The 23,761-nt window shown below is 40.2% G+C and overlaps 1 protein-coding gene across 2 annotated transcripts; it reads left to right on the top strand.

Moving 5' to 3' along the window:
- Positions 1 to 1,373: 1,373 nt before the first annotated feature.
- On the top strand, positions 1,374 to 23,575 carry acss2 (acyl-CoA synthetase short chain family member 2). 2 transcript variants are annotated; one of them, XM_079171754.1, is made up of 19 exons: positions 1,374 to 2,175; positions 4,120 to 4,315; positions 9,617 to 9,708; positions 9,822 to 9,925; positions 10,028 to 10,100; positions 12,222 to 12,297; positions 12,962 to 13,073; positions 14,256 to 14,303; positions 16,277 to 16,414; positions 17,120 to 17,290; positions 18,032 to 18,165; positions 18,295 to 18,427; positions 18,678 to 18,734; positions 19,376 to 19,456; positions 19,548 to 19,656; positions 19,777 to 19,845; positions 20,098 to 20,274; positions 20,564 to 20,638; positions 21,158 to 23,575. In XM_079171754.1, the coding sequence occupies exons 1-19, from the start codon at positions 2,049 to 2,051 to the stop codon at positions 21,283 to 21,285; spliced, it is 2,100 nt and encodes a 699-aa protein (XP_079027880.1). In that variant the 5' UTR covers positions 1,374 to 2,048; the 3' UTR covers positions 21,286 to 23,575. The 2 variants fall into 2 exon arrangements, with proteins under 2 accessions (XP_079027880.1, XP_079027881.1); XM_079171755.1 differs by lacking the exon at positions 14,256 to 14,303.
- Positions 23,576 to 23,761: the final 186 nt, after the last annotated feature.

Here is a 23,761-nt window from a genome sequence, read left to right on the forward strand (position 1 = left end):
GCTAGTTTAGTCCAGTGATAAATCTGAAGGCTGTGAGATGATTAATGGAAGTTTAGAGGGGAAATGTCTATTTGGTGGAACTGATAACATCTCAAACACGACAAGAGGCCCCAACTCGACACAGAAAGGTTTCGGGATCTTCCTTGTTAATACTTAGCAACGTGCTTCATTTTATAAGCTTATATGTTTTTCTTGTTAGAAGTTTTATTCCAAATAGTAACTACCAAATAAAGCTGTCACAGTCAGATACTGAAGTGGAGTAAAATGTACTGTATTTTTGCTCTCAATTGCAGTGGAAAATAAGTAGCAAGTAGCAGAAATGGGGGAATACAAGTAAATTAATACAAGAACCTTCAAATGGTACTAAAGTACAGTACTTTAAGCGCACTGCGCTACATTCCACACAGTAGGAGTATTCAAAAGAGATGCTGAAGCTGTGGTCAAACCCTCAGAGATCGGCAGTCAACAGCAGCAGAAGTTGAACATGGTCGCCACCTGCTGTTTGACAGATAAACTGTCCTGGTTCAAACTCAAATCAATCGAGTGCACACGATCTGGCCCATGGAGGGCAGTGTTTGACAAGGCAGAGCTGAGTCTGTCAGAACAACTGTCATAGTTTTCTTAAGACGTAAAATACATTTATTTAAAATGTGTCTGTTTATTTTTAACTGAACAAACAGCAGCATGGATTATTAGGTCCAGCTCTTCAAAAATGAAACAACAACAATATAACATCATGCTCTTTGTGTACATAAGACACTCAATAAATAAGCAATTTAAATATACCAGTCAACAGCTGAATGTGAAAGTACTGTATTTATTCATTTGCCATTATTTTGTAGATTGCATCTTACTGCAATTCATACACACACACACACACACACACACACACACACACACACACACACACACACACACACACACACACACACACACACACACACACACACACTAATTAAATAACATGACTGCAAAAGTAGGAAGGAAATCTCCACATTTATAACAACAACAGAGACAACTATAATAATAGCGATATTAGTAATAATAATGAAATAAAAAAATCTAATAATTGAAAGATTTTGCTGCACACAACATTATTGAAAATATTAAAACTTCCGCCACAAGAAAACCCCAGTTATTAATTATATGTATTTATCTATTTATTGTTTTACCTTTAACCTTTCACAATACCCGTACCCACTTGAACGCAACGAGGGGTATCATTTACCGCTGTATTTAATTAGTCGTGTCAAATCAGAGCTTTCGAGGTGTACGTGAAGGCGCCGTGAGCTCTGATTGGCTGCTGGTCAGAGCAAAACGAGCCAAACAGAGTTCAGCGTTCTCCTTGTCAAAAGAAGAAGCAGCAGAAGAAGAAGCAGCAGAAGACTGTCACCGCTGGGGCACAAACAGTTCACCTCCAGCCTCCCGAACTGCGTGAAACACACGTTGCTGACTGAAAGCAAGCTTTCAATTCAATACAATTAAAGAATTAAAAAAACATTAAGTCTTTCCAGCTACAACAGATGCGCCTTGTCTCAGCTCGTCTTTCTCTTCTATTGGCGTGAGTTAGCTTAGCCTGTTAGCTTAGCAGTTAGCAGGACACCCACTCACCCTTGCGTGCAGGATTTAACACCATCAAGAGCGGACATATCCACCCGGAGCTGCACCGAAACACACCCGGACTTTACTTTACAACTGAAGCTGCTCGCGTTGGGTCCAAACGAGGCTTTTTGACGTACATTTATTTTTACAAAACAGCAACAACAACAATCCTGCAAAACAAGGAAGTGTTAATGAACTTTGCTGCTAAGCTAGCACAAAGCTAGCCCTGCAGCTGCATCGCTTCATTGTGCTGCTTGCTCCTGCAGCTGAAACAGGGTCCTTGCAGCCTCCTCTCCAGTCCTGCAGTGCTGATATCGATTATTTTGTTGAAAGGAAGTCGATACAACCATCGCTATCTAACGAAGCTAGTCGGTTAGCGTGTTCTGCTACAACGTCTTCCAGTTCAGATTAATAACTTGGCAAAGAGTCGAACAAACGTTTCAGAGATGATTCCCGACAAAGTGCCGAAAGAAGACGTCTTCCACGGGTCTGAGGACTTGAAGAAGAAGGCTCACATCCCCAGCTTCGACAAATATAAAGAGCTCTACTTGAAATCCATAGAGCACCCTGATGGTAAGACCACGTTATCGTATTTTAATCCAGCGGTTGAAAGGAACTATGCACATTTACTCAAGCACAATTCTGAGGTACTTCTGAGATATTTAATGAAGTATTTCTATTTTCTGCTGCTTTTTACTACTCCAGTACATTTATGTGATAGCTCTAGTTACTTTGCAGATTAATACTACTAAATATAAATCAACTAATACAATGTGATGCATTTGTTTTAATTTTTAATTAATCGTTTATTGAAAAATAATTTACATTGGGATCCTACCAGTGTACAAAAAACAAGCAACGTGCAGTTTTGTGCACAGATAATACAGACATACCGTATACACTTTTACGATTGATAAAATTATACATACAGTATGTGACCGAAATACACAAGCACAGCCTTGTAACATGTTTAAGTGAAATAAAAACTAGAGAGAAGATGTAAAAAGTAGAGCCGTAGAAATACACAACATAGAATGCTGCTCCCGTCTGTTCGTCAAGGAGAACCTTCCCTCCTTTTCATATAAGTGAGAAACGTCTCAGCTGTGATGAAGTGCATCACACTGTGACATACTGAGTCAAGAGAATTTAAGCATGTGTGTGTATTTACAACATTGCCATAATCAAGTGTAGACAGCATTGTAGATGGTCTTTTTTTTTAGATAGCAGCAGAGAAACATGATTTGTTTGCTTGATAGGTGTTCTACGTGGGCCTTAAAGGTGAGTCCCAAGATAAGGGGGGGGGAATTGCAAAGCTGAAGTAATTACAATGAGCTCCACCTTTATCGTTTGCAAGTGATCAATAATATTACCCAATAATCTATATTATTCTGAAATGGGCCATTCTGCATAATGAGCACTTTTACTTTTTTTTACCGTAAGTTGTATTTTGATGCTGAATAAACGCAGAGGAAGAGTACTGATACACTTTTACTTCTTCCACCACTGTCTTAATCAATCAATCTTCAATGAGGAGTACGCCTGCCACATGCAATTTAAAATAACAATTAGTCGATTAATGGAAGAGTAGCCGTTGACTGTTCAATTGATTACTTGTTTGAGATGTTTGTCGAGCTACTATGGTGAACACTTACGATAGTTAACTGAATATATTCTGCTTTTGAACTGTTGGTGGATTAAAAACAGCAAGTTGAGTAAATCTCCTTGAGCTGAAGGAAATCATGTTTTTTTGTTATTTATTAGACAAAAATATGACTTGGTAATTGTAAAACGGGTTTATTTGAGGCATTCTGGTGATACAGAAGCAACGTGGCCTTTGGGTGGGACCTGTTTCTACTAAACTTAGCAGACCGGAGGGGGGAGATTCTTCATCTATTGTTGTTCAAACAGCTGCTCGTATCATTTCCTTGAGAGTTTGGAGGCTGTGTGAAGACCCTCAGATGCAATCAAACAGGTTTTCTTCTGCGTGTGGAATCTGGCTTTAGGGTGGATCCGGCTGACGTTGGACTCAGGAGTTTATTGACTTATTACACACACCAGACAGAGTTGCATCATAGGGAAGTCATGGTGTTGGATGATTGTGATTCGCAGTAATGTAGGTTAATGAAGCACAGGAAATACTGGCCGTAATAAAAGCCTCACAAAAAGAACTTTAACGGGAAGTTACAGCAAGAGGACAATGTGACACTTTATAATCACCGTCTTTAAGTGGTAAAGTGATATTGTGACAGTTTAATAGTGTAGTTTAACTGTCTCACTCTGACTGTGTGGTTACTGCATGGTGCCTGATGCATCTTGTAACTGTGATTTGCAGAATTTCCACTCCTGTTCAATATAAAACATGCAGTACTGATGCATGCACATGATTTCATGCACGAGTATATTGTCCCTGTCGGACTTCACAAACATATCTGAGATGAGCATCTTCCAAGTGGGATTTAGGAACGTATTCATTATTTCTCGTTGGTCTCTTTAATCCGTTTTCTTCGTGTCCTGCAGAGTTCTGGGGCGACATTGCCAAAGACTTTTTTTGGAAGACCAAACACACGGGTCAGTTCCTCGACTACAACTTCGATGTGACCAAAGGTGAAATATTCATCAAGTTTATGGAAGGAGCTTCCACCAACATCTGCTACAACGTCCTCGACCGCAACGTCCACGAGAGGAAGCTCGGCGATAACGTGGCCTTCTACTGGTTAGTGTGTGTGTGTGTGTGTGTGTGTGTGTGTGTGTGTTTCAGATTTTCTTCATTTTCAAGCTGCTTTTGTGGATTTCGAGCCGTCAAGCATTTACGTTTCTAAACTGTTGCGTTTCTACATAAAAACGTATTTTAGCACATCATTAACTAGTGTTAGCACTTCACTGCTACGCTAGCTACTGAATGCACACACATGCTGCTTTTGACTGAAGTTGCCAATCAACTAATCGTTGCAATCCTAATATTGTGTGTGAATGAGCCAGTACAAGAGAAACTGTGTTTAAAGGGTGTCGTTGATCTGTGTGTGTGTGTGTGTGTGTGTGTGTGTGTGTGTGTGTGTGTGTGTTCTTTGTGAGACTGTCTCTCCGAACACAATAACAGGATTGAATACCAACAGATCGAATGAATGGAGCTGCAGTCAACCTCCATTCTTTGTCTTTGTCTCTCTCTCACATTCTTCTCTCTCTCTCTCGCCTGTAATACAAGACTACATAGACGCAGCACTGCACTTGTTCCTGTTCGTCCTGAAAGGCCACTCTTCTCTGTCTGCAGCATTACTTCTTTTCATTTGTTCCTCTGAAGCCCTTTCATCCTCTTTTTGCTCTCCTCTCCTCTCCCTCATTGTGTCACTTGCCTCCGGTCTGTGATGTGTCCTGATGCGAATGGTGAAGCAACAGAGAGGAATACAGTTGGACCACACAGGGCTTTATAAAGCAGCGTTGTCCAGGGAGAGGACGAGGCAAGAAGTAGCAGTGATGCCAGAAAACGTGTCCTTTCTCTGACTTCAAAATGCTTGAACCATAAGCTAAAACCAGTGAATTTAGACTTTTAATAATCAACTGATTATCGCTACTGATAGTATTGTAACATGCGCTCGCTAACAGCGAACTTGTCTCATACGATCATCATTTCAACTATCAGCTGCCCCTCTGGTAGACGTAGGGTGCTGAAATAATCATCTGACATGCTGCAGTCTAGCTTTTGTTTAGCTAGCTACAGGCATTCTGTCAGCGTTTCATATTGTGGTGTCAATTGTTTTTCCCTCCGTTGGGCGTGATTTTCACAGCATGAAGCGTAGCGGCCTGACTCAGTGCGCAGAGCCCTGAAGCCCCGCCCCCGGCGCTAGCTTGTTTATTTAAAGTTTATTAACATTGAACGTGTTGCCGTTCTAAATTGCACCCGCCACGTCGCTGCACGTTCTTGGCTGTGGCTCGGGGCGAGAGCAGGTCATCCACGAATTGGAAGTGAACTTGGGGCAAGACACTGAACCCCAAATTGCTCCCGAAGGTTGTGTGAGCGCTTTTAAGTGGCCAAAAACACTAGAAAAAACAGGATTTATATGCAAGTCCAAGTTTATCAATACACCCTTCAAGAAGTGGGAAGTACGAACGGTTCTTGAGATATGAGAAGGACTCACACGGTCGTACAGACGGATTGATTCCTTGCTTCATAGTTGGATAATCAACAGAGCCTCTTTGTCTCAAACACAAAGTTGATACTGTTTTGAATGCGGATGTTCAATAGAAACTGCAACCTTCCAATTGAGAGGATACCATCAACAGTATCAGTAGGAGAGTTAATTGTTCCTTTGAGAGAAATTCAAAAGCAGCTTTCTCCGCTCTTGTTGTTGTTTTCTCACTTAATGTTCATTTTCTTTCCGTAACAAACTCCCCTCATTTAGCTGAGGGGGAAACAGTGGCTTCTCGTATATCCCTTTAGTTTGATCGGCTAACAGGCTGGTCTCTCTTTATTTTTAGTGATGTCCTCATACCACAGAAGCTGTGTTTGTCCTCATTGGTCCCTGACATTTAAACCCACTGTGTAGAAAACAGGTTTTACTGTTGTGTATTTATAGGTGTGTGTGTGTTCTCTGTGAGTACTGTGTGTGTGTGTGTGTTTATTAATCTTGTGTATGTGCTATTATCGCTCTTAACATTTCCTGATAGGATAGCTGGGCAAAGAAACATGACTGATGACCTTCATTGAAGTGTTCCCAGCATGCAAAACATGTTTCACCAGCATGTGTAATAGTCAGTGATAGAATAATGATTGTACCTCAACTCCAGAAACCCAAAATAAAACACCAACTCATTTATTTATTTATTGTGTTTTTAAAACGCTGGTTTTGTCCGACCAACAGCACAAAACCCAAAGATATAAAATGTTCTGTCATATATGACGAAAAAAATCTGTAAACTCATAATGGGCTTGAAAAACAGCTGAAACAATGAATAGATTCAATCGCTATCTATTGCAGCTCAACAAAGGAGCATGAGACATGTGATCGACAAATTCAGACAGATATCCCAAATTCAGAGCATATGAAACTAACGTAATTGATAATCAAACATTTTTTAGGCCAAAAATGTATTAAAAATGGCAAAAAAGTGACATCTCTCCTTTTTTCTGTATGAAATGAATCTGGCTATTTAGACTTAATTTTCTTGTTGACCTTTTTGGAGCGGGCTGCTGTCGCCAGGTCTTTAACTAATGTTGCTTTAAAACTTGTTTTCTCTTGCGTGCATGTGTTTGTGTGCGATCGCTGAGAGAAATGACCTTGTTTCTTCTTATCAGCTGATTAGCTAATTGGCGGACGTTGTGTGCGCTTCGTCTGCGTTGGTACAGTTTATTTTCAGATGATTTCCATAGTGTGTCGGTAGTACAGGATGAGTAATAGTGACAGAGAGGAGGGAGAGATTAAATCCTCTGATCACACCAGGATACGTCTCGCTTTCCTCGCTTCAGTCTTCTCACATTCAGACGTCGAATATTGGTCTCAATATTAATATATGAGCTGTGAAGTAATGTGGTCATGAAGATTCCTGTTATTTCGAGGCCCCGTGTGGACGTACTGCGATTGAATTTCAAACAAGACGAAAATATATAATTTATCGCCATGTTAGCCCTCATCTTAAAGTTGTGATGTTCATGACTCACCAGTAAAAGTGTTTGTTGAGCGGATAAAAACTATTTTATCTTTACCAGTAGTGGGGAAAATGGTATGCTTGGTCAGAGGGCGTGTCAAAGAAAAAGTCATTTTGTTCAACAAATCAAAGGGTTTGTTCTCTGTGCATGTGTGTGTGTGTGTGTGTGTGTGTGTGTGTGTGTGTGTGTGTGTGTATATATATTCATATATATATACACACACACACACGCACCCTGTGAATGCAACTCCCATCAGCTGTCGGTGCCAAGCGGGTCAGAGAGACCTTTCAGCTATGTAAGCTCCCTTTCCACCAACACACGCATGCATACACACACACACACACACTATACTGGAAAACAGATACAATGTACACTATTGACAAACTCCACTGAGGCCGCGCTGTGTTGGCTGCTGTTTCTGGATAGTTTTATAACTTCAGCTCGAGCTGTAAGAAATCTGCTCTCATTGCTGCTGAAAGAGATATTTTGCAATCTGTATTTCTGATGAAGTGTGTGTGTGTGTGTGTGCGTGTACGTGTGTGTTCCTTTAATGTTCCTGTATCAGCCACAACCGGTTAGGCAATAAAGGAGAGAGACGGTGCAGAAATCCTAAAAGTTATGTGACTCTTACGTCAAACAAGTCAAACAAGTCAAACAAGTCAAACAAGTCAAACAAGATTGCTTCATTGTGCTGTAATCTGTACACCTTTTTAATTAGTTTTTGTTACACTTTATGGCCCACAAGTAGTTTAATAACAGAGAACATGTAAATGCAACACAATCAAACTCTACTAAGAACAATATCAGAGACTTTTCTGTATTTAACGAATGCTGCACATAACTCATGTCCCCATGTGTTCATCTCTAATGCCTGAATGTGTTTTGCTGTTGGTCGAGTTTTGCAGGCGACACATCGACATATGTCTAATATTGCTTGACAAGTCAGCTTTGTCTTTTTGACTTATTGCTCTCCATTACTTGCACTCCTTCTCCCCCCCTAAGCACTCTTTGTTAGTGCACTCTCACTCTTACTCTGTATCGTCTCTTACTTGTTGTTGGCCTTTCCCTCGGGTGCACTTTCCCTTTCAGCTGTGTCCTAGTTCCATCGTAAATTTAAATGTTTCAGACTTCTTCGGAAAATGTGTTTCTTAACTAAACGTAAGGTAAAGCGATTGCTGTATGCTTTAGTGCCCTTTAAGAGTTTTAAGCATGTTTAATATTTATATAGCAAACAATCATTTTGACCAGGATAACCGTGATATGAAATGTTCACATCGTTCCGTGCCCAGTACTGTATTACTGTAGTCATTTCGCCTGAATGAAATGTATGATTCGTTTACCTTAAAGCTGTTAAATCTGTCTGTAAACAGTGTGAATAAGATGGACAATGAGGGGCTCAAGTAGAGGGAGATATACTCATGATACCACTAAATTACACATTTATATAATTTCATATATTTAATAGGAGTATAGAGTCGGGGCACAGCTCTGTCCTCCCATCTCTAACTGTCAGTCCTGTTTTTCAGTTTGTAGTCTGATGACCGATGATGCTGAGAGACGAGATTCACGAACACGGCTGTAATTTAATAATCCGGAGAGGCAGAGCTGTCGCAACTCATTCGTCTCTCTGACTGTCCACCGAACAATGCCGTTAATCTAAAAGTCTTACTCCTACAAACCGAGTGTGTGTGTGTGTGTGGCGATACGTGACCTTAAATGACGCTTTTGCAAGCATGCACCCAAGATGATACTGTGTTGTGAAAAGGGGGGAAGTTGAGATGTTTCACAACTGGGCTGAAGTGCTTTGAATAAAAGATGGCTGGAGGAGGAGTTTAGATTTTGAGCTTTTTTTTTTTTTTTTTAACTTTTGTGTAAGTAAGATGTGGTTAAAGTGACACGAACGACCCAGCTGCTTTGCATGGTTACATTCTTCGATGCTATATCGAAATTATATCGTGATATGAGACCAGATATTATCTTACATTATGTCGTAATGTAGCAAAAGTGTTTTAGCTTTTTTATTACTTGCCTTTAACACTGAACACGTCACTGTATCCACATTAATCAAGATTATTTACCAACATTTTCATTGTGTAAAAGCAACAATGGTCGACGCTACAATCTCGTCTCAATATCAATATTGAGGTATTTGGTCAAAAATATCGTGATCTTACCCAGCCCGAGAATGGAATAGTAGTAATATTATTATTGACATAGAAATATATGAACATGCATCATGTCGATACAGAGCTAAATCATGATGTAGATTTTAACACATGGACCCTCAAGTAGAGCTGAAGCAGTCGGCCGATAACGGATTGGAATATGTTGTTTGTTTGCTCATTGTTCTGTTTGTTTTAATGTTTGTTTTAGGGAAGGCAATGAGCCCGGCGATGAGCTGACGGTGACCTACAGAGAGCTGCTGCAGAGGGTCTGTCAGTTTGCCAACGTCCTGAAGTCTCAGGGTACGTTAAAATCCACCTGATCTATAATAAGACAACGAAGACGCGTCTAGTCGTCCAGTAAAATCCTTTTATTGATAATTACATGATCACATTTTGTGTCCTTGTGTCTGCAGGAGTGAAGAAGGGCGACAGAGTGTCCATCTACATGCCGATGGTGGTGGAGCTGGTGGTAGCTATGTTGGCCTGTGTGCGCATCGGAGCTGTTCACTCCATCGTGGTGAGTTACAATTGTTTGACAATGATGTCAACATGGTAAATTATTATGGGTGGTTTGAGATACAAATGTAGATGTTAATACCGTGTGCGTTGTTGTTTCCAGTTTGCAGGTTTTTCTGCTGAGTCTCTGTGTGAGAGGATCATTGACTCACAGTGTTCGCTGCTCATCACAGCAGGTGGGTTTCAGGCGAAGAAAACCAATTCACGTCGCATGTTCCCCTTTTTAAAAAGTATCTTCATCAAACTGCTACTGGATGATTGAACTCAAAGCAAAAAGTCAGTGACGTAGACTACCGCAGTAAGCTAATTAACGAGGTTGTGAATAATGTGAACGCCAGCACGATCTGAGTCAACGTTAACTGTTTTAAGTAAAAATAACTGAAAGATATAGTTTTGATTTTTTTACGAGGTTATTATCCAGTGTATTACGACAGCAGATAGCGGCCGACAGGCCCCCAGTTTGGAGAAAACAGACAGGAGTATCAGCACGGGAGCAACGCAATGTTGAGCAGCAGCAAAATGTAATTTAGACACCTAAAAAAATCAATATCAGTTCAAATGTATGCTAAAAATAGAATATTTTCACCGCTTTACCTTGCTGTCAGACAGCCACTTCCTAGCAAGTCGTTTGACCTCACAGAACACAGGAGCTGCCGGTCCACCGCTGCCTCGTTATTGTGTGACTTTTAGATCAGAACTAACCTGGTGTTCACAGCAGTACATTGCAGCTTTGAAAGATGAAGAGAGATGAGAGATGACTTTTGAGACTGACCCGTGACTGAGCAGGAAGAGTTTCACCCGTGACTGAGCAGGAAGAGTTTCAGTGTCTTTCTCAAAGACATCTCAGCAGAGCTTGTTACTCTCGGTGGCCAGTTCGGCTCCTGCGGGACACGGAAGCCTCACTCTGGCTCCTCAGCTTGTGAAGCTGAATGGTTGAAACAAGTGGCTGTGACCAGTAATCATAGTCTTCTTTGCTGGATTAGGGTCGTGGGGTATACACTTGTTAATCTGCTGGGTTAATGGCCTGTGGTTCATAGAAGTCCTGTAGGCAGATCATAGACTCCGCCGGTGTAGTCAGAGTTTTATTACCTTGTAAAGAAAGTAATGATAGCATGAATGGTGAAACGGAGCTCAACTAGGCAATGAATGGCATTGAGTTTTACTACCGTAGTTGATACATTTTCATTTTTAACTACCCATGATCCTACAGGGGGCAAGGATCAAGCTTTGCCTCGCGGCTCCGCCGACACTACGCTGCTGGAGGCCCAGGCCGTATCGCATTATAAGCGAAATATACTTAAAGCTGCAGTTGGTAACTTTTACAAAATAACTTGTTATCATATTTGCTCAAACTGTCATTATAGCAGTAGTACATGAGACGGATAATCTGCCAAAAAAGTCTGGTTCCTCTGCCTCCTCTTAGTGCGCCTCTGGGCCTGAAGGACAACAACCAATCAGAGCCGAGGAGTCTTTAACGCTTCTGTCAATCGCTGCTCGTGAACTCCAATCAAACTGTCAGACAAGGCAGCGCCGATCAAATATGAATTAAGCTTCTGATACTTTATCGCCCATTCGATAGCTGTAAAATGAACGAGTTTGCTCCGGTTGGTTGGCGGCGCTTGGTTTTGGCTCAATGGTTTTCAACTAACGGCCGGGTCACAAACTTTCATCTTGTGGAATGCTAATGCTTTAATTTTGGAATGCTACATCAGAATGTCCTGGTTATTTCAGAGTGAGACCTTGAGGTGGTCTGCTATTAGCTTGTTGTGAAATTATTTTGTAACAATGCACCATTTCCTCTAAAATTGTATTTGAAATGAGACAAATTGTCTCTTGAATGTGATTTGAAGTGAGCTCATGAATGAGATTGACCTCTTCCCAAGTTCCTAGACACTCGGGACTGATACCACTCAACTCGCTATGATCACTGTAGTGGGGGTAGAGCCCACTCCCAAGACTCTAGGACCTTCCTATCATCTAACCCTAACCCTAACCCTAGCCCTAACCCTTATCCTGTGCTTGGCCATGCCCCCAGCTGAAATTAGACAAATTGTCTCATGAATGAGATTTTGAATGGCTTTAATTTTGGAATGCTACATCAGAATGTCCTTAATATGAACAATAACCCTGTCCACATTATTTCCAGTCCTGCTTGCTGCGGAACAGAACATTTTTGTCTTGCTGAGACTGGACTGAGTGCAGAATGAATCTTTGTTTTTTCTCTCTCGCTCTGTGTCTCTCTTCATCATCCGTCACTCTCTTTGTTCATCTCGTGTTTTTATGTCTCATTGGTTCAGATGGTTTCTATCGAGGAGATAAGCTGATCAACCTGAAGCTCTTAGCTGACGAGGCACTGCAGAAATGCAGAGACAAGTAAGCTGTCGAGAGAAATGCACACACACACACACACACACACACACACACACACACACACACACACACACACACACACACACACACACACACACACCCTCATTGACATAAATCATTCGCTAGCCTCAAACCCAAACCATCACAACTTCATATTTTACTCCAATTCTTACTGTAACTTTGTACTGTACAACAGTACAATTGACAGAATACTGCCAAATTACATAAACAGATTGTTTTGTTATTGTCATTTGTTATTGTCTATTTGTTTATTTGTATATTCAAACTGAAATTCTAAAGCCGGAGCTCAAGATTGAAAGCCTGATATAATAGAATGCATGATTTTATGCTCTAATGGCCGTGGGATCAAAGATTATGGTTTTAAAGAGCGGAGTTTCTGAATTTTAGCTACAGTTTATTATAGTTATTATAGGTGGATCTTCCTAATAAATGAAACTCACACCCATGCCAAAATGTATGCAATATGCATTAGCACAGCCAAAATGATCGAAAAATGAAAAAGCCCAAAAATGACTATAGTGCTGCTTCAGTGTTAGGACTCGTAGAGGAGTGCCAGAAAGCACGCTGAACATTGAGATAAACATCTTGGTTATGTGCTCACTTGGTATGAGATGGTAATGATCGCCATGTCCGTGTTTCTGTGCAGAGGTTTCTCTATACAGAGGTGTATAATGCTGAAACATCTGTCCAAAGAAGCAGAAGAGACTCCTCTGGGCTCTCAGTCTCCTCCCGCCAAACGGTCCTGCCCTGATCTGCAGGTAAACAACAAACTTAAAAACGTTCCCGACCCGGCCAAAGAGTCACTGCAACAGTAGTTTGACCGTCTATGGTTATACTGAATCATTATATCATGCAGTCCCATCATGCTGTGTCTTTTTATTTGTGCTATTGTAGTTCATATTCTCTCCAAGAACACATCATTGCTTTGCTTCTCCCATGTTTGAGACGTGGGAAAAGCAGATAAAATACAGAGGGGTTGGTTTTTACTAACATGTAAATAATACTCCTTTGACTTCCTGTGTACTTAAAAGGGAAAGAGTGGTGCTATTCTGTATTTTTCTTATTGTCAATAAACCCCATGAAACGACTAAAAACCAACAATGAATTGATCCAACAAAAGCTGTCGGTTAGAGATGTGTACATGTGCTTCTTTCATACGAGATGTTGGCAGTACCTTTAACACGTCACTACTATTAACTATAAACTAACCACTATCGACTATAAACCATTCCAATTCAACGACAGTTGCGTGATCAAGAAACAAAAAAAAAGAAACCTTAATGTGTTGTAGTAAAATACAGTCATCCAATATTAAACATGACCGGTATTTATTTGTAATTTGAGCTAAATACAATTTATTTTTATTTTACATAGCACAACTCCCCACCCAGAGGGGTCAACGTTTTTTTATCATTCAAAACTAATTAAAATAAAAATAAGAGTGAAATTTTAGGGGTTAGGGTTACAATCTGCCATAACATGGAACGAAGAAGCCAATATGGATGGATCGTTCAGAGAGCTGCTGCTGCTGCGGGAGGAATCGAGCACATTATTGGATTTGGGCTTTTCATGGGATTTGTTAACAATAAGACAGACACAGAGTAAAGCCAGTCTTCTTTCCTTTCCTTAAAGTCTTCTTTCCTTTCCTTAAAGTCATGTTTAATTTCTATTTCTGTACACCAGTTGTGTTAAAGTTAGACGGGTATATACCTCTGAAATCTGTTGTATGTTCTTAAGATGGAAGGACTTCTCAACTGTTGTTGTGGAGCTCTTAAAACTTCTCCATTTCTCAACCTGAGGTGACGTCGTGGACCCTATTTTTCTTTCAGTTTTGTGTGGTTTAATTTGTGTTTTTAAAATAACCACTCTCCCTCATTAACTTCTCCTTCCTCCTCCTCCTCCTCCTCCTCCTCTTGCTCCTTTCATTCCCTCCCGTCCAGCAGAAGAAACAGACAGAGAGAGTAAAGAAAACACATCCTGTACCGCAGGTATTTTCATTCCCTCCTCCCTCCACTAAACCCCATTTTGGTTTTTGCTTTTTAAAAGCATATTTCACCCACAAGTAGAATTTTCATATAACTGCTGCAGGGTAAAAACCTTAAACAAAGTAAGAAGAACAATTCTTACTCCAGTCCTCTATGACTTGTTGGCAATTTAAATCTCTGATTCTAAATATATTTATCCGAAATAAATTAAGAAACAGTTCTTGCTGATTTGTTGTTTTTACCCAGCAACAGCAGTTCGTTGTTCCTGTGATTTCAGACAATTCAGATTACATTTGTGAACATGAAGACAAGTACTTTATATTTTCTAATTTAGAAACAATTTAACTTCTATTTTAAACGTGTCCTCTAATGACTTGTCAGCTTTAGAAATGGCGTTTTAGATTTGTACAATCTGATGATACAAACTGTAGCAGAATTACAATTAAGACCAATATTGAGACTTATCGATTACATATTTATAGAAATATGGAAACAAAAATAAGAAGAATAAGTTTAGAGACAATATTGCTCTATAAATGATGGAAAATGTTACTTGTGTTCTCTGGACTGTCTAAATTAAGTGGAATGAAATGAAAATTCTCTCTAAGCTCGGGATTTGTATTAACACTGTTTTTCTCTTGTGAACTTTCCCTTTATGTTGTGGTCGTTCACCTTTTTACTTATTTGTACACAGGCCAAAGTGACCTGCTGTCTTTTGAAGGGTGTTGTGTTTTTCTTACTAATGTAACTCCTGTAACACTTATCTCCTTTACGTACAAATCAGGAAGAATCAGGGGTCCGTATTTTTAATACATTTACTTTGCTTCAGCAATTTTTAAACCCCTACTGAAGGCCCCATTTCTGTGCCGGCAGTATTTTAAACTTTCTCTGTGGTGCGATGATGCCATCCCTTTCTTTTTTTACCGGTAAATCACCCGCTGCTGTGAACGGCTTAAGGATATTTACCTTCTTCCTTGTATTTTGTCTAGATGCGGATACAAGCCCTGATTCCTTCTCAGTAACTTAGTTATATATAATATAAATATAGAAATACTTTGTCTCAGTTATCAGAGGTAGTCGTGTGTTTTCTCTTGTTATCTCAATTTGTATTGTTCATCTTTTCATTTCTTTATCTCTTTGTGCACATACTGTTTCGCCCGTAAAGATTTAAAGATAAGACCAGAACTTTGTTTTCTCTGGTTAATACTCAAAAACGAACTATTACAAATCTGAACATGTAGAGAAAACATGTTGGTTGTACTTCAAAACACAAAGCCTTCAAACATGATATCTTTAAAATGATGTCTGCTGTGTGTTAATTCCTCTTTAACATAGAAAACAGCATTGTGGGGCATGTATTATGTATTTCTGTGTGAGTGATGACGAGTGGACATCAGATCTGGGCCGATTATCTGCTTGAAAGGAGCTCTGATTCTAAAACCTTTCAAGTATTTGGAAAGATTTGATGGAGTCTTTCTCTTTCACTCAACATAAATCTTTCTACTTATCTTTCTTTCTATCTCACCTTTCTGTATTTTGATCTCTCTTCTCTTTTATTTTACAGTTAGTCCAAATATTTTCTGGCTTCGTCTTACAAAAATAAAAAAGTTCCCCATTATTGCTTAAACTGTAGACGCATTTTACTTCATGTTTTTGTTTTGTTCTTCTTAGTTTATATCAGAAGGTAAGTGACCCATCTCTGATTGACACACAAAGAATAAGTTACAAGACAACTTCCATGTGTGTAACTTTTCTAATGACTCTTTGTTGCTTTATTCACTGTAACTCAGATCTACAGCTTTGCCATGTTTTGTCAAACTAACGTTCTTTCACTTTTGTTCTGTGTTTTAGATTGTAGGTTGTTTTTAATGTTTAACTGATTTCATTGATAACTGGTGTTGACTTGTTTATATCTGTGCATGTTTGTGTGTCTCGTGTGTGTGTGTGTGTGTGTGTGTGTGTGTGTTTGATACCAGGTCCCGTGGAACCCCGAGGTGGACTTGTGTTGGCACACTCTGGTCCGTGGAGCTTCAGACGAGTGTGAACCAGAGTGGTGCGATTCTGAAGATCCTCTCTTCATCCTCTACACTAGCGGCTCAACTGGTAAACCTAAGGTGAGGGTGAGGGAACTAGGGTTGGGGCGGTGTGTAGAAGAACATTATACATCTCTAACTGTATTATTTTATTTTGCTTGTGTATTCCTGACAGTTCTGTCTGTAACAGTAACCTCTGTGCAGACAGAAACTATTTTACATAATTAACAAACCTCTGTGAGTGAAACCTTTTGGTGTAGTGTGAAGAGAGCCTGGACCAGACCTGCAAGAGGTCGCACCTGAATGTATTAGTTAACCTTAATTGTACCACTATGTGCACACTTGACTCAGCAGCTGGTCCCAAGACATGATAAGACTTTTAGACTAACTCCCATGTCTCGACCTGTCACCCCAAATAGTACTACTTTGTAGCAGACAAACACAACGTGCGCCGTACGTGAATACAGATACACTGTGTTCAGATGTCAGTCATTCAGTTTTAAAGGGAACAGTCAGACTCACATTTATAATAATAATAATGGTGTCTGTTTGATTTAGTTTTATCTTATCTGTGTCAGTAAGGGCTAAAACATGCAGGTAATGATCATGAGTACAGAAATGTCATGTTGGAACATCCCAGGTATTTTTTTACGAAGTTGGAAGGATTTCTGTCATTTTAATTTCAATCTGCGACTTGAAAAGATGGTCTTTGTCTAATTGCCTCTTTAAATCACACATTTGTTCAATCATCAAACTTGCTTCAAGCTTTACTTCTCTGGTCTGCAGGGAGTTCTCCACACAGTCAGCGGCTACATGCTCTACACTGCCATCACCTTCAAACTGGTGTTTGACCACCAGCCCGATGACGTATACTGGTGCACGGCAGACATCGGTTGGATCACCGGACACTCCTACATCACCTATGGCCCGCTGGCTAACGGGGCCACCAGCGTCCTGGTGAGTGCCGACAGAGGGACGGTGGGATTACGCCACTTCCTGTTTATACAAACTTCAGCCAACATGGCTGACGGTCGCTCTATTGTGACTGACTGCAGGTGATGTCTTGATTTGATCTGCCACCAAAGAAAGTTCACCAATACAGTCATTTAAATACATCTGTCCTATGATTTGTATTGAACATTTAATAAGCATAAAGAGCTGGAAAACATGACTTTTGTTCTATTTGTTAACTGTGGATAGCTAGACATTTGCATAAATACCATACAGTAATTTAAAATAAAACCTGACTGTATAATTTGTCATTTGTTTTTTTAACTACTAATTTTTGTATTAATTTTTCTGTGAACTGTGGTGATCCGTGTCATCATGGAGAAGAGAACACTCTTATTTAATTTATTGATTACTGACAGAATATAGCAATTGCAATGTCAACTGTTTTGATTATCGATGAATCTTTTTATCATATTATGAAAATTACAAACCTGCTCTGATTTTAGCTTCAATATGTGTATTTGCTGCTTTTTGTATTTTTATATAATTGTTAAATGGCATATCTTAAAACTTTGGACTTTCCAGTTGGACATTTGTAAACGTCACATATTTCACCATTTCCTGACATTTTATAAGCCAAATGATCATCAGTTGCAGCCTAATGTAAAAAAGATGTTTTAAATGACACAAGTCATTCCAAGTCTGGTATGTGACGTCAAAATCTCTGTTTTACTGTTTGTGTTTCAGTTTGAGGGCCTCCCTACGTACCCAGACGTAAGCCGTATGTGGGAGATTGTGGACAAATATCATGTGAGCAAGTTCTACACAGCTCCGACCGCCATCAGACTGCTGATGAAGTACGGCAGAGAGCCGGTGCAGAAGTGAGTCGTGACCACCACAGGCTGACTTGCTATTGATGCTCCTCATTACTGTTGTATGCTTTATGTTGTTTTTATGCAAGGGAGGCATTTATTTATCGGTTTCTGTAGTAAATCACGTTCTCTCTGCAGGTATAAGCGAGAGTCTCTGAAGATTTTGGGGACGGTGGGAGAGCCCATCAACCCTGAGGCCTGGCATTGGTACTACACGGTGGTGGGAGAGAAGAGATGTCCTATTGTTGACACCTTCTGGCAGACAGAAACTGTAAGTTATTTAACTGTAAGATTTATATATAGTCAATGACTGTGTTTGGGACTGAACTGAACTGCTGGTGAAACATGACCCTAAATAAGAGAAAACCCTTTTAACCTTTTTTTTAACTACCTCACTCAGAAGCAGTGATTGCAGACTTCTTCAGCTTCCAGCAGGCGGCAGCACAGCCAACAGTTTACTCACACCATGTGGGATAAAAAAAACCCAAACATTTCTCACTGGATGTTTTCTGGCCTTTCAGGGTGGACATGTGTTGACTCCTCTGCCTGCAGCAACACCCATGAAACCTGGATCTGCTGTGAGTGATGTACAAAATAAACACAATATATATATATATATATATATATATAACTCAATAATATTCTGCTTCACTTCAACATTGAGACGCAAAGCAAATGTATTAATACAGAACAATACATACAAAATTCCAAGCTTAAAATTAAAGACATAAAGCAAAATACAATTGCTTTTAGCCAAAAAAGTACATACCAAAGGTCTGCCACAAAGCTCTTCTATCATCCAGCTAACTGGATGGATTTGCTCACACACACGCAAACCTATGAATTCAAGACTATTGCTTTCCATTAAGGTTGGAGAAGGTTGTTGTATTGATGCCTTTTGTCGTGAAATGTTCCCCTAAATATTTATCTGGAGTGTGTGTAAAATGTGAAACAACATATAAACTTCTAATTTCACAAATGTGTAGCTTATAAGGCATTTATAACTTTGAGACCAACATTTGTCTTTAGTTTTGGTTCATGTGCAACTTGTTTAATCTGTAAAAAACAAAAGTTACGGTATGCGACAGTAAATCCTAGATTACTGTAGAACTCATTTCACACACGCCTCTATTTAAAATCTAATGATCCTACTACTTAAACTTATAATATACGGTGAAGAAGTTCAACATCTGCCATCTTTTCTTTTTCTGTTCTCCAGACGTTGCCGTTCTTCGGAGTGGTGCCGGCCATCTTGAATGAGTCGGGAGAGGAGCTGGAGGGACCGGGTGCCGGATACCTGGTTCGGACGATTTTCCCCACATTTTCAAATGATCCTTCACTCTTTGACTCATGTGTGTTCATCGGTTTCTGCTTCTTCTGCCTTCAAACAGGTATTCAAACAGCCGTGGCCCGGAGTGATGAGGACGGTGTACGGAGACCAGCAGAGGTTTGAAACCACCTACTTCAAGAAGTTCCCCGGATACTACGTCACAGGAGACGGTGAGAGACCAGGAGCCTCGTGACAGAAGAAGATCCTGCTTCTCCTATCTGTACTTAAGTTTTCAGCCAAGCCTTTGAGTTTACGACACCTGTTTAAAACTTTATATTTTTAATGTACAGGTTGCCGTAGAGACAAGGATGGCTACTACTGGATAACGGGGAGGATAGACGACATGCTGAATGTCTCTGGTAAGACTCACCCCTGGGCTCATTTAATTTACCTAAATGAGGTGTTTGTGTCTGTTAGTAAACTGTCTTTATACAGCTGGTTTACTTTTTTCTAACCATTAACCCTACACATGCAAACACACAGAAATCACCTAAATGACAGAGAACCATTTCTTTTTCTTAAGTGACACATGTGCTTGTGTTAAAAGTCATCATTATTATTATCATGCCAGATCAGTTAACCAAACTCCCTTTTGTCTCTTCTCACTCCAGGTCACTTGTTGAGCACAGCGGAGGTGGAGTCGGCTCTGGTGGAGCACGAGGCCGTTGCAGAGGCTGCTGTTGTGGGCCGACCTCATCCTGTCAAAGGAGAGAGCCTCTACTGCTTCGTAACTCTCAGAGATGGAGTGACGTACAACCGAACGATCGAGGCCGAGCTCAAAAAACAAGGTTGGTAAACACGGCGCAACGTATTTTTTAGTCCTGGAAGAGCTTCATGGGACTCCAGAAGTCTCCACTGAAACTCCCAAAACCTTTTTGGTGTGAAGAAAAAGGAGGAAATGTATACAATCAACCCACAGATATGGATGAAGAAAAGTGCTTCATTTAAGATTTTCCAAACTTTTACTGCCAAGGATTATGTAGTTACATTCTGCATAACATCTATAGAAACCTGGTTTTCAGTGACACTTTATGGAAGTCAGATGTGATTTACATTTTTTACCTTCGGGGTTCGTAGTGCGGGAGAAGATCGGTGCCATCGCAACACCAGACTACATCCAGAATGCTCCAGGACTCCCCAAGACCAGATCTGGTAGTTACAAAAGTTACAGAAAATAAATAAATGTCATTTTTTAGGTAAACCTCCCGACACTGAAACACTGTTTATTGTAATGACATCGATTATGTGGTCGTGGCCGACACCTGATTATCTTTATGAGGTCAGTATTCACAATCCATCATGTCCGATTGAAAAATCCTTTGTTTTGTGGCTACAAGCGGTAAAATAACTTTCCCCCTGGACGTTTACCTCTCTTGTTGTTTGCTTTGGGTCTCATCAGCTCTTTAATAGAGATGCTTCACTTATATAGATTTATTAGAAATAAGGTGAAATCTCAGTTTCAGACACTATTATGTTTGTGAGAGTCGGCAAAATGTAAGTAACTCAACAGCAAATCCAACTCTTTAAGTTATTTTATCATATTCTATACTCTTTAATGATCCAGTCTGTAGTGGGCAAAGTAAACTACTCTAAAAGCTGCTTAAAAGTGTAGAAGCTTTATTTATTTTTTCATTTTAAAAATATCTCACCATCACCATCTGCTACTCGCAGGTAAGATCATGAGACGGGTGCTCCGCAAAATCGCCTGTGACGAACGAGACCTGGGCGACATCTCCACGCTGGCCGACTCCTCCGTGGTCGAGCAGCTCTTCCAGAACAGATGCCGCACGGGCATGTGACGGCCTCCAGGATCCTCGCAGGGAGGCGGCCACAAACGAAACCATGGGAGAAGAAGAGGAGAAGGAGGAGGAGAAATCCCATGAACTTGGTCTTGTCCAACAAACAACCTTTAGCTCCTGATGAGTATGGCCCGTGTGCAGCACAGCCTGTATTTAAAATGGCCCCACTGTCTTTTTAATGTAGGAAAAATCAGCAGCAGGGAAAGACACAACATCTGTCTGGTTACTGGTAGGTGTTTCCCACTTCTGTAGAAGCAGCAATCATTTTAGCAGCAGCAAACAGAGTTAGGCATTGGTGTGTATGACAGCGAGAAGCCAGAGGTTGTTTTCTGTGAAAGACCGTCCTGCAGTCCAACGCTGTTGAAGAGGAAGAACAGGGTAACACTTCCTTTGGTTTTACTCACCAGCTCAGTGAACGTGTAAATTCAGTGTTTGTACTGATGCACTACAGTGAGTCGTGTCATTACGTTAGTTCAGTAGACACCAGTGTCTCCACACTGGAATGAGGCCAATATGTAGTGCTACCTGTAACTGCCCTGAATAATTCACCAAGCTGTCTCCTCCCCTAACTCGCTGCCATAGTGCTGTTATATGTACACTGATGATTACGCTCAATATTTCTACTACTTTTCATTTCTAATATCATTTTCTAAAATACATGTCGATTTGTCTTTTTTTTTCTCTTTTAATCCAGCTGATTCTAAATGTAGGATTTCTTTATGTCTGCTTCTATGTTCTTGCTCTTCTTTGTGTTTAAGTTACAAGTTGCTCTGAAAGTTGCTGTTTAAGTCTGGTGGAAACTGGGTAAAGTGTGCTCAGCGGCACGTAGCTCAGGACATGTCACACGATCGATTCCCCTCACAAAAGCCCCGAACCAGCTGCAGCTCTGATGTTAAAAATAGAGAAACGTTTTTTTCCAAAACAAAACTGTTTTTAATTCAAAATCTTCTCATGTTTAAATTGAGAGTTCACCCCCAAAATCCTCAAACCAATCTAGATTGTTTTGGTGTGAGTCGCCTAGTTTTGGAGATATTGGCTGTGGAGATGTCTGCCCTCACTTGAATATAATAGAACTAGATGGCAATCGGCTTGTTCAACTGTGTCACTGCACAGGAGGAAACGGCCATCTACTGATGGACAAGAGGCTCGTGCTTGTGACAGCGAGTGATGTGGTGCTGGCTGAGCTAGCAGTGTGGGTCAGCTGTAAACATAAGCACAGGCCCCGTGTGTGTCTAGACTCCATGTTTCATTGTTAAATCAGACTCTCCTTTGATTATAATAAGGTACCAAAGGGAATCCCAAACTGCTGTCATTATGCAAGTATGATTTTCATTTTGTAAAATAATCTCCCAAGAGTCTGAATCATGATGCGGTACTATTATTAAAAATAAAAACACACATTGAAGTTTAAGTCAGAGCGAAGGCTTAGTTCAGATTGAGACATCATTGGTGTCTTTATTCACGGCTTTGTTTATTTATTTACCCGTTTGAAAGAGAACAGAGTATTTAGGCTAACGAGCTAAGAAAAGTTTATTTTGAAGGATAAGGCTGGTGGTATCGCCTGTCAACATATTCCATGAAAAGACCAAAACCAACAACGTGTTCATCCTTGTCTCAATGTGTTCTCACTTCCTGTCTGCGGCTCTCAGCTTCAAGCCCTCATTGCTGTTTTGGATCTTTTTATGGGAGTCATTGACAATTGGAAAGAAATATATATATATATATAATACCGTTCGACTTCCTCCATCGTTTTACTTTTTTTTACTACTTTTTTTTAAGATATTGAGGGAGAAAAAGTTCATGATTTTCCAAACATCTTTAACTTCCTGTGCTAAGAGACTGAAGTCAAGGTTAAAGAAACATTCACGACATGAAAATGTCAAAACTAATTTAAGATGTGAACGCTGAGCTCATTTGGGGCTTTAACGGTTTCACCTCATAGTTTCCTCATAGTTGAGAATAATTTAATTTGAGCGCAATGAACCAGAAGCAGGACCTCGAACTGATCTCATCAGCTTTTCATCATCTTTCTGAATTTGTTGCTGTTTGTGTTTCAATGTGCCAACATAAGTAACAGTGTGGCCGGGTGTATAAAGCTAAGAATTGCATCTAATGCAGCTGCTTGTTTGATTTAGAAGATTTTTACTTTTGCTTGTACGATACCTCTGGTGACGGAAAGAGAATTTGGCTGTTTAATTTTAGTTTCTCTCTGTTCATCCTCGGTTTGTTATCATTTCTCTGTATCAAAGTGTAAACAATGACAGTAAATGGACATGACTACTGCCTCTCATCCTCTGTCACTGGCTGGTCCTTATTATTTTGATGAGTATTTGATGTATTTTTGCAGAAATGTTTATCCCTGAAGGTTAATGAGGATTCACATCTTTCCAATCATCATCATGTAGTTGTGTGTCGTCATCCGGAATATCTGGTATCATTAAAGCTGCTTATCAGCTCGCTCTGTTAACTCCGGGTT

Source organism: Pholis gunnellus, assembly GCF_910591455.1.
Source record: "Pholis gunnellus genome assembly, chromosome: 2".
Classification (NCBI taxonomy): Eukaryota; Metazoa; Chordata; class Actinopteri; order Perciformes; family Pholidae; genus Pholis; species Pholis gunnellus.